General features: G+C 42.4%; 1 protein-coding gene across 1 annotated transcript in view; it reads left to right on the top strand.

Moving 5' to 3' along the window:
* Window positions 1–12267, top strand: part of VPS8 (VPS8 subunit of CORVET complex) — a 1789524-nt gene that overhangs the window by 565240 nt on the left and 1212017 nt on the right. Inside the window, exons 17-19 of the mRNA XM_085648738.1 lie at window positions 7962–8052; window positions 11666–11712; window positions 11810–11899. Of these exons, the coding sequence (XP_085504864.1) occupies window positions 7962–8052; window positions 11666–11712; window positions 11810–11899 (228 nt within the window). The remainder of the gene's footprint in view (window positions 1–7961; window positions 8053–11665; window positions 11713–11809; window positions 11900–12267) is intronic.

Raw genomic sequence — 12267 nt, 5'->3', positions numbered from 1 at the left:
CCGGGGGAGGCGTAATAAAGTCGACCGGCGCCAATCTGGGCCTGGATCCAAGGTGACCCTGCAGCGCTGAGGTCGAAGCTGCCGGCGTCGAAGGCCCAGCGCCCCAGCCGAGTCCGCGGGGCCCAAAGGCGAACAGGCGGAGTCGGGCTGCCCAAAGATGGCGTACATCGCTTCGTAAAACTGGTGAAACTGTGCAGGGTTCGCGCCCGGTCCCGGGAAGGGGGGGAAACCCGGAGTCGACCCTTCGGCGCCACACGCGGAGCCGCGGGCGCCACCCGCATCCCTCGTCACGTCGGCCGACGGACAGGGAGAAGTCGAAGAGCGACGAAGCTTCTTCGACTTCTTCTTGTGCTTCGACTTACCTGACCCTGAGTGCAAAGACTTGGATGAAGATTGGTGCTGGCTGCACGACCGGTCCCTTGACCTCCTACGCAACCGGGACCTCGAGTGACACGAGCCGACTGCCGGGCCTCGAGTAGCTTTTGGGCCTGCTCCAGCAAAGACTTCGGGGCCATGGTCCGGCAGACGGAGCACAACTTGGGGTCGTGGTCGCGCTCCAGGCAGTAGAGGTACATGCGGTGCAGATCCGTCACCAACATCAGTCGGTTACAGGAACCGCAGGCCTTGAAACCGGGCAGCCCTTGTACACCAGGAGTTGATGGACTCAAAAACCAAAGTCAAGAAAAAGTCAGCCAAAAAATGACTGGTGGTACCGCTCTCTCCAGATCTGCGCTTTTTGGCGCGGAAAAAGAAAGAACTGACATCAGCTCGCGAGGGCGTCGTCTATGTAGCTACCGCAATGTCATCCTTGCAACCACGACGCCGACGACGAACGTGGAGTCGACCGACGCCACCTTCCGACGCGCATGGGTACTGCTGTCGAAAATAAAAACTTTCCGGATCCAATCTGATGCCTGGGGGTAATTCTAAGGTAAGGAATCTATAACTAACTGTTTCTTTCAGATACAGAGTGTGCTGCACAAGTGTCTGCAACCCTTTCTGTAAGTCCAAAGTGCCTGAGGACACAGAAAATAGGCACACAGGTAACAGACATGTGGTGCCCCAGGGCACTTCGTGAACACAGACACTCTACTAATCCACCATACAGTGAGCATATCTAAGACCCATAGACAGACAACATTTAAGAGGGTGGCAACTGCACGTGACATTGACATAATTTATATAAAGGCTCTAGATTTTGTCAACAGTTGGAAATAAGTTTATTAGATCTCTCTTGGGTCTCCCATTTAGCAGACTAATGATTCCAGTGTGTTTGGATTTGGCTCAAATGGGTATATCTCAGAAGATCGAGTGTAGACTTTTGACCTTCTGTTATTGTCTATGGACTTCACCAGCCCTAGAACCATATCAGGTGGTTCTCAGAGATCTTTTGTCTTGTCATGTGTAAGAAAAATTAAGTCGTTGACCTGTGTTAAATCACTATTGGGGAAACTGGTCTTGGAGAAATGTCGGTCTTCCCACTTAGAGAGGTTTGCCTCCTCAAAAGCAGAACTAAAAAATATTATTGGGAGTATGTTGCAGGCCACACAGTGACTTTGTGCAGAGGGACATTATCATTGGAATTCATAGATGTAAACCTTGTTTTTCATACAAAGCCTCAACTGACTAAATTATTCCTCCTCTTGCACGTAAATTGTATATCTAGTTCAGATAAAAGATTCTCCCAGCAATTTGTTTTTGTTGCAAATGGTCATTGGACCCTACTGGGGGTGATCTCTGCCCGCTTGTGTGAGGGTGCCTAAATCCTTAACCCATATCCTTTTCTTATGTCCGATTTATAGTACCCAAAGAGTAAAACTGATAGTTTCATTATGTAGGAACTTGGGAACTAGACGGCACATGGAGGCTTTTAGGATTTTAAGTACTGACACTTCTAGAGTGGTGGTCTACTCTATGGCCAAATTTCCGATGTCAGTATGGATTAAACGACTTAAATGTATCCAAGGCAGTGAGTTCCTGCTGTCACCAAGTACCTAACCTAGTTGGCCCGTGGTCTTTTGTAGTAACTGGTTTTTGAGAGATCATAATACATAGAGGCCATTTATGGACTTGGTCGTGTTAACTTGCACTCCTGTGGATCTATCTGATATTGACGGTCTCTCATCACTTCAGAATATATCACTTGGAATGTTTTAAACTGTATTTGCAGTTCACTGTTTATTTAATCCTTGCACTTTCTAAACAAGGAAGTTGTGCTGTTAAAACAGAAGTATTGCTCTGATATATTGAAAGAGCCTTGTTCCTTAGACTTGAAAACCCCATTAATTAATACTGTAACTCTCCAAATGCACTTTATTTTTATTTGCACGTTTGCATTTTTGTGCTTTCTAACTAATGGGATAGGGTGGTTGTAAACTCGTGTATTTTTTTACTAGGGTTAAAATAAGTCAGATTAATCTTGCTAGTGTTGACTCTATTGTCCACTATTATGAGTATGCACTTTAAATCATTGTCTAATGTTGAATGAGGCCTTTTTATTGTTTCCTGTTGCACACTTTCTGTGTTGACATATAGTGAATTTTTGTAAAGAAAGAACCAGTACCTAAGTTCTGGAGATTATTGTTGCAATACTCTCTTCCTGTCGGGTAAGGGTAATACTGCATAGGGTATTTTGGCAAAGTTTTTACAATTTTTCCTATATCTTTTTTAATACTTTTTTCAAACATTGAAATGGTCTATTTGAATGAAATTACACAATGTATGTTCTGATGTCCTGTAGTATGGTCATGAAATAGTTCTAGTGTAATAGAAGGGCCTGTGTGAGAATATCTACTGTTAAAGCTGTACAGCGTTGTCAATGTTTTTTTTCATATGTTTATGTATTTTACAATGATGGACTTATGCTTACTTTTATTGTCTCACGTAAGCCTTTTAAGAACACTAAAATATCTCCCTCATTTGACTCTTGAAAGCACCTCTTTGCCTCTCACTGTTGATTTTGTAATGGCCAATTATATGATTACATTAAAAGATATTTTGCTTACTAAAACATTTGTTAAAGAATATTGCGATACCTACCCATTGCCAATGGTTCTACTGCCCTGCAGAAGCACTGACCGCTCCCTGCACTCTTACTGATAAGACACTAAATTTGCAATTAATTTGGACTTTTGTCTATGGGATTATTTTACGGAAAGAATGCCAATATGTGTGTCATCCAGCTCAAAATAATGCAGCTGAGGGTTTTATATTTTTAGAATTGGAGAGAGCTCCCATCTGGCAGTGTAAGCTAATCAGGCTGTTTTCTTCTCTCCCTGGCCCTTTTTGAGCTTCACTTGTCTGTTTTTTATTTACCTGTGTCTCCGTTTTCCAGTCTCTTGTTCTTGGCTGCCCAGTTTCCCTGCTTTTAAGTCATTTCAGGTCACAAAACACAGTTAGGTTGGAAACTGCCTTGGTTTATGTCAGACCCCTTTTTAATTACATTTCTGGAAGCATGATGTTTATGTAATCACGCACTCTTTCAGTACTTAGGGCAGTCATGCTACATCTAATTTTGTTCTGTGTAGGAAAGTAGGACCTGCTTTCATGGTTACCCCCACTTTTTGCTGGTGATATTCTGTTTCTGGCTAGTGTGACTGGGATGCTGCTAATCAGGACCCCAGTCGGGTGCTTCCTCCCTTCATTTTGACTATGGTAAATCTCCCATGGGCTGCAGCATGTATTATGCCACCCACGAGAGATCACTCAAACTATGACTACAGGCCTTCCATTGCAACCTGTGTAAAGTGGTGCTAGCACCACTCACTACAGATATATGTTTCCGTATATCTGAGGTCACTGTACTTAAAGCCTATAAGTCACCCCTAAGGCAGGCATTTCAGTGCTGAAGGCAGGGTGCTAGGTTATAAGTGTGAGGGTGCCCTGCATGAGCACGACACCCTCTACAAATACCAGAGTCAATTCTCCAGGCTTTGTAAGCATGGTCAGCTATTAAATACATATAGTGGACATCAAGTCAATTACGAGATATCTAACTATATATTGGCTACACCTAAAATGGTCATGAATCCTACCCCAACACCGATTCCAGTGTTGGATGTAGCAAATCCATGTACAGGGGGGCTCCTCTAGGGAGCCCCCCTGTATTACCGGTATCTGCCTTCCAGGTTCTAACAGCAAGCTAGTGCTGCTTCCGACCACAGACATAATTCTGCCCTCCTGCCGCTGAGCTGGGCTCTGGCAGGGAAAGGTAGAACAATATGTTTTTCTGTCACAGGGAGGCATGGCCACCTCCCAGACAGGACTTAGTGTATTGGGCTGGGGTGGGGGGCCTTGCCTGTGCCACCAGACTGCTTTTAAGAGCACATTTGGTACCCTCCTTGCATACTCCAGTTGGAACCAGTTCAGGGAGCAGTTGGCTCCCGCTCTGGTGCGAAACAGGACAAAGTGTCCTCCCCTCTCTCCAGCCCCTCCTCTGGGAGGGATGCCTGAATCGTTCCAATCCTTTCCCTAGGATTCTCAAGTGCTTCTGGCTGTTCAGATTGGTCGTGGTACAAGAGTCAGATGTGAAACCACTTCAACCATCTGGGCACCTTGGACTTCGTCTGGAACTGGGATTGCATCAAGGAAAACTCCTGCTGATCCTAGTCTTGTCGTCCTGTCAGTCTTCTGCATCATCTGTGCCTGAGCTTCATCTAGGTTCTTCTCAGGGCCTTTGGGCATCAAAGACACCCGAAGTAATCTTGCTTGGAGTGAAGGAGTCACTCCCATGCATCTGCATGCACTGCAGCTAAGCTGACCGGTCTGCTGTTCCTGAGGTCCCACAGACTCTGAAAGGCTCAGTAACACTGGTGGTGGTCCCTCAAGGCTTGCACGGTCTTCTCAGCAAGTTTAAAGCCAGCATCCCTCGTCAACTTGCTGTTGCCAAGGCTTGTTGGCTCTGTCTTCAGAGTTCTTCGGGATATAGGAAGCTCCAGTCTCCAGAATCTCTTCTTGCCAAGATCTTCGTCCTCATCGCATCCTCTGCACCATGGGCCTGCACCTTAAAGTGAGCTGCTTGAGGTCCTTTTGCGACTCTAGTGCCTTCGGCCTGTCAGTCCTCGTGAGGGTCTTCTTTGGCCTCAATGGGCTCTCCTGCTTGCTTGAGGAATGCTCTGACTCTCCTGCACTTGGTGAGTCCCTCAGACCGTGCTGGTCCCAAAACTGCACCTTTTTCGTTTACCACGTCTGTTGCTAACGCTTGTTGGTACTCCCGTCGGACATCGACCCCCTGGTTCTCGACTTCTGACGTGGGGCAGCTTGTGAGCGGCTCCTGGTCTTCCACAGCGTCACCTTATCCTCACGGCTGCAGCGACAAGGTCACGTCAACTCTCCTGTATCTTCCAACATCGGTGGTCATTGGTCTTCCTTGCCTACTTATCACTCCTGAGTGGCATAGACTGTGTCCCCTCTGCCTGCAGGTACTTCTCTTCAAGAATCCATCCTTGAATTCCACTGGACTCTTTCACTTGCGAGCTGCATCTTCAATGAAGTCCTCCATTGTGGTCTACAGCGGTTTCCGACGTCGCTTCGCACCTATTCACCCGGCTTCCCTGGTGTAGGTATCCTGGTTCCAGGGGTACCCACAGGTGGGGTGACTCTCCAGCCTTCCATCTTCCACTGGGTTTCTTCAGGGTCCACTAGGAAGGGTCCTTCTTAAAAACTGCAACTGGGACTTTACCACTGACTTGCATTTATTTTGATTTTTTTTTTTAATTCAGTGTTTTGTATAGCGCGAACTAGACCCCGTAGGGTATCAGAGCGCTTCACAGTACAGGACATGATAACTTTTTCAGTGCAATATTCTGTGTAGCAATTGACATATTAAAGTACAATTCACAACTGTCACAGTCACTTATCTTGATAAATACTAAAACACATTCACAGTAAACAAGACTAGAGGAACCATGTCGTCAGGGGAAACAATATTCTGTATAGTGATTGACATATTATGGTACAATTCAAAGTTGTCACAGCCCCTTTTCTTGATAAATATTTTAGCACATTTACAGAGTGTGAGACTAGAGGAACCCTATCATCAGTGGAAACAAGAACCTGTTATGAACAAATGAAATTAGTTCTTCGCAAAAAGCGCTTGTGATTTTAAGCTAGCAGATTTAGGCGAGTCTTATGTGGTAGTTCTGTCATGGTTATGGTAGGTATTTGCTCATTAGGAAGATCTTGGTTTCTTTCTTGAATCTTGCGTGGTTTGGTAACCTTCTGGTGCCTGGAGGTAGTGAATTCCATATTCTCCGTGCAGCACCTGAGAACGCTCCTTCATACGTTTTTTTTTGTTGTTGCGGAAAATCAGTGGCTTCAGCACTAGGTCTCTGGCGCTCCTGGATTGTCATTGAGTACACACCTGTGTTTCCACTTGCATACAGCCTCTGTAGGGATCCTGGGTACTTAACTTAAGTGGTACCTTGGGTCCCCAGCTCTTTTGATTCTTCTGGTCCAAGTCTCGACTGTGCTCACAGTTCGCATTCCACTTCTTTAGTATATGGTTTGGTCTCCCCTTGGAGACCACTGTGTATTTATGCTTACTCACCTGTTTCCATTTGAAATATCGTGTGTCTTGTGTTGATATCTCCAGGTACGAGATATACCAATGTGTTAGTGAGTGTGTATAATAAATATAATTATTACACTGTGTGAATATTTTGCATTTAACTTACACTACATGATTAGTTCTGGTAAAACAAGCTGCTTAACACTCCTTCTGTACTAAGCCTGAAGGCTGTTCTCTACAGCTACCATTCAGAGAGCTTTCTATAGTTGTCTAAAACCACTAAAATCACCATAAGGGTTGTCTGGATTAGTGCAAGGTGCTTCACTAAAATAAGTATGCACCATATACTAAGCTCGCCTCCTACAATCTTCTCATGTAACAGATAATGGAGAGTGTCAGAGTGGATTTTTTTGGATAGGCATTCAAATTGTTGATAGGCATACCAATTCTTTTATTCCCCTTAGATTCACATGACTCCCCAAAATGGTTGAGTATTGGAAACTTGAGATATGGATTTCTAGGGATCCCTTTCTGCTAGAACATTGATTCAGTTGTGGAATGAAATCAAGCGCTTCTATTGCCAGCCTCTAGAACAATAGATTTTCTCCGACATCATTTTTTAATACCTGTGGTGCACTACTGGGATATAAAACTTGGGAACCTGCAATCCCTGTAATTAAAAACCGATGTGATAGATGCTCAACTGTAACAAGTTATTACACTTGAGGTCTTATATCACAATGCCTACCGCCAGAACCAACAGTCGGCTGAAAGATAGGTCACTGAGCATAATTATAGTTGCAGCTTAAGCAAGGATGACGGAAATAGTTTTCCCTCCTTCTGTTATGTTTTTCTAAATGAATAGTGATCAACTGAAAGGAGATATTAATGGCAACGTGTTTTTAAATGTATACTACGGATTCCTCTTTTATTCTTCACATCTGAAACCATGCTATTTCTTACATATCAAAGAGTAAAACACAACGGATGTAAACTGTTTGTGGAAGGATGATGGTGTGGCCATGTGTTACAAGGAATAAAATACCCACTGCCGTACTGTAAAAGGATATTGCAAGTTCCCTTGGAGTTCCTTGATTTTATGAAGGAACCCTGGCCTGCAGCCTCGTTCTTTTATATAATTATGGAACTCCTTTGTGACTTGCTTTATTCTTATAATGTTTGGCATGTGGTACTTTATGCCATCTATAAAGGATTGGTTTGTTGATAGTAATATAAAATCTTTTTTTTAAGAGTGCTTATGTAGAAGTTTTATGTGCCACCTCGCAGCTATATCGCATTGCTGAGCTAATCTAAGTGATGGTTAGATTGCATTAAATAGCCAAAATCATTTTGGTCGAAGTCGAAAAATTGCATAGATATTGAGGTGATTTGTCTAATGATGTCTGTCAATTTAATTTTGAGATATACCATTCTTTTCTCTTTTGTTTCAAAGAGAGTGAATCATCTGCTTAAGCAAGAACTTTTTACAGAAGCACTGGCATTAGCATGGTCATTTTATGAAGGCAAAGCAAAAGCTGTAGTCGGTAAGAAAATTAACTGAATTTGCACAATTGCTGAACTCTTTTCCAAAACAAACTATTTGTGCACCAATATGTGTCCCAGAAACTGATGAAAATGTGGGTTAAGCATGGTTGCTAACTTCCACTTGGAGTACTCCAAGCCTAAAACGTGCAAAGGGAAGCACTTTACAGTTTTCTGTTTATATTATTAAATGAGGGTAAAGCAGTTATCAGAAAAAGAAGAAATAGCTTAATGTATTCCACATACCAGTATTTTAAATATCTTGAAAACATTGTGATCATTTTACAGTTGTTTGTCTTTTTTCATAGGCAGAAACTTTCCAAGGGGGTCATGTCAGTCAGGCTGATTAGTTTTTTTAAAAATTATTACTGTTTAAAAAAAGATGATTAAGGATGGATAAAGAATACTGTTAGAGAGTACAGAGGGCATATATGAATCACTGAATCCGATTAATCTGGTAAATAATATCTAGCAACGAAAAATAATACAGGCTGTTGTATCGGTATGCCCCTCGACCCCTCTCCCTCCCCTCCCAAAGTGATCAGGAAGTGGCAGGTAAGCCTCTTATAATGGCATTGGCTGAGGAGGAGATGGCTATATTTTGGACTGCCTGCATGATCCCTTTCTAGTCCTTGCAGTGAAGAAGTACAATGGCATAAACATAAGAAACAAACAATACCCCTGTTATGGGTGAATAGATGGGAGAGACCTCAATATGAAAAGAGAACACATCGATCATGATTAGACAATTGATCTAATTATTCTTTAGATGCTATAATTGTAATTAGAAAACTTCAGCCTAGGTTCATACATCCCTCCTGGCCCCAGGAGCCCATTCAGACCATATTGAGTTTAGGGAGATCATGATAGACATTTTTAAATTGCAGCCCTAACCCACGAATCTCTGGTGTACACTCTCTGTATCTGCTGTTCCCTCAGTGCCAACCCCATTCTACCAGAAGATGGTGACTTCAGTCTGAGGTCAGATGCCTCCTATGACTGCTGTTTTGTTCCTTGCTTCAGCACTAGGATAGCTGGGTGGGGGGGTGTGAGGGTTGCCGTCCTGTACATCTGGCAAGAAGACGAGGACAATAACAATGAAATCGGAATTGGTGGTGATGGAGTCAACTTAACTCATCCTGTGTGCACTAATTATTGGTATCATTATTAAAGCGACTAAAGGAAGACTGTTTTTCAGGCCGGAAGCGAAGACTTACCACACTGGACGCCTTTGTCAATTTCAGTACTCTATCTGATGCAGACATTGTGATGTCTGTAGTCTTCTTCTGCACCTTCTCTGGAGGTGACTCTTCTTCATCACCTGGTTCCCTGCTCCAAAGTAAATGCTTCATTTGCCTCAATAGGAATAGAAAAAGGTTGGTGAGGTCTGTGCTCCCAAGGTAACTCCCTTGAAGCCTTATCTTAGGAAAGCAGCTTATAAACAGCTTTATACTGTGTGAACTAAAATTTCTTATTAGCCCATTCTATGCCAGGATTATTGCTACTCTGGCTTTGTATTGTAAATTGAAGCCTACCGCGTTAGCCAAGTTTGATCCCCTGATTTGCAAAGATTGGATAGAATGGTCAAAGTGCCTTTATCTTCTGCAGCTTACCTCTCAGAGCCTATAATGATACCTGCGGTCAGTGGCCCACAATTCTATGCCGTTTGGGAAACTGCCAAATTAGTACCTCACCATATGTGAGTGCTGTTTTTGTAGGTTTAGAAAGGAGTGAACGCCTCTAAACACTGTCTTCATACTAGACTAATAACAAAACAAGAGTCAGACCCACGGGATCCGGAATTGTAGCATGGAGACATTCGTAGGTGTGCTGAGCTGGGTTTTCCGGGCATAGTCACATTCAGTTAATAATCCCTTTGAAAGCTCTTTAGGGTGTGGAGGCTTTTAATACTTTATGGTTTAGGCAGAGCGGAGTTACTGTGTGTTCGCTCATTCAGCCTCTCCAGCTGGCCAATTCCACTCACAATAGTATAAAGTTTGTAGTTAAGGGTGAGAATCGTAAACTGGGCCTCATAAACCTCTACTACAGAAGTAGAATGTTTCTACCCATCTAGGGGTTGAATTGCAGGTGGGTTCTTAATGGAACAAGAGTGCCCCTTTGTGCTGCAGCAAGAAAGGTGACTGGAGCCAAGGAGTAGCATCATATTCCAGTAATCCATCAGTTTTAATCAAATTGAACGCATACCCTCTTGATTCAGAATAAAGTTGAAGCCTCTACTTATTAGACTATAACCCTAGTCCAGCACGCCTATTTTCTCTTTTCTCAAAACATTGATTATTGCAGGGGGTAATGTTCAAGGAAGAGCCAATCTTGTGTTCTAGAGAATTCAAGAACAGCTAAGGTTCACGCTGTCAACCAGGATAAAACTATGGGCACATAGCAACACTACAGCGATATCTGTAAATCCCAGTATTGTTCAGTTAATAGTCTTAAGACAATGAACATTAGTGTTGCTAAAACTGTCTGTGAATTCTCTTTCTAAATGTCTGTGTATTACAGTAGTAATAGCAAATTAAACTACAGGTGTTATGTTAAATACACTGAAGTAATGCAGTTGTTAAATTACCTTCAAATATAGAACATGTTAATATATAATTACCATGAAATATATAACATGTTAATATTTACAAGAAGCTTTTCTTTTAATTGAATGGAAAGAGTTCCCTTTCCCACTTCTCAAACCCTTAAAGACCTCACAATTCCTACTTCAGTTTCATTTGTGAATTAGTTAGTGGGAATAAGTGGAGCATGTGATTTCTATAAAGGCAGGAAAGAGTTGCAGGAAAGTTGCCATAAAGTGTTTTAACTCCATGCTCTGGCTTTTTACTGTAATGAGTATCTTCTATACATTAGGTTGCAACTAGCCACACAGCGAATAATGAGAAAGCATTTGAGGCTTCAAGGGCTTGGGAAGCATTGGTGGTTCATTTGATAATTCTGGAAGAGGAGAGAACTGATAACCCAGGGGTGGATCCTCCTGCTGCACCAAACTGATACTTGCACCATGGCCACTGTACAACATGATGTACAGGATAACTGAACATGGGCATTCCACAATGCATGACAAGGAGAGACTTCCCTATACATAGAGTTAACTAGACTTGAGAGCCTCACCCGTAGTAACGCTAGATAATGAGATGACTGATTTTTCACGTGGCAGGCCGAAGGGGGGGGGGGGAGGGGCTAGACGGGAGGGAAGGGTGGGTTGGTTAGTTGGATTGAGATAATGCGGTTTCATTGAAACGTCTCATGCCAATAATTTGTAAGATTTATGATTATTCTTCTACTAAGATACTTATTTTGTTTTGCATAATGAAACGTGTGTCTGTATATGTTGGCTATGTCACCAACATGGCCATGATTAACCTACCAATTGCTACCATATGACGCATATTGTTGAATATATATCTCAGAGATGTATGTAAAATTTGATATTGCAACTCAATAAAATTTTGTTTAAAAAAAAATGAGGATCTTCTATACCTGCCAGATATCTGAGGTCCATTAGCTTGGACATTGTATTTAAACAACTTTCTTATTCTATTGTAAATGGTTCTACTTTGTTTGTTTTACCTGAGTTTTTTATTGTTACAGGGTTGTCTGCTGATATCAGTAAGAGAAAAGGTGTGGTTGGAGATCAGGTAACTTTCTTTCTTCAGAAAAACAATATTACAAAAGCCAAATTTTAATGTTTTAGAAACATCTAAGCTTTTTTAAACCATTTCTTTTGTCCCTTAGATGGTTGAAATCCTTTTTCAGTTTGCAGATCGTGCTTTAAAAAAATGCCCTGAACAGGGTAAAATCCAAGTGATGGAACAACATTTTCAGGTCTGTTGCCGTGTTTCATTTAGAAGCATACTTCTTGTAATCTAAGAATGAGTGAAGTTGTAGAAATCAGAGTTTTGATCTGTAAATCAAAATATTTTGTGGGCAGAAATCTATATGCAAAATGTGTCTGTGAAGTCTCATAATCAACTGTTCAGGGGCAACATTTTGAAATGCATGTACCCACATTCTACACATGTACCTTGACTCTGGTGATCACAAGGTGAGAGAGCTGTCATTTGGATTTTCAGATGGATCTTAAATTTCCATTATTCAAATCCTCATCCAGTGAGAGTAAAATTCGCAGAGTCATTTCCACACCATGGGATGAAGCAGAGCAGGACTTTTGTTGTCTCCAGTCAGCAGAGTAG

Source organism: Triturus cristatus, chromosome 3_2, assembly GCF_964204655.1.
Source record: "Triturus cristatus chromosome 3_2, aTriCri1.1, whole genome shotgun sequence".
Lineage (NCBI taxonomy): Eukaryota > Metazoa > Chordata > Amphibia > Caudata > Salamandridae > Triturus > Triturus cristatus.
Note: the sequence above shows the minus strand (reverse complement) of the source record. Positions and strands in the feature narration are given on the sequence as shown.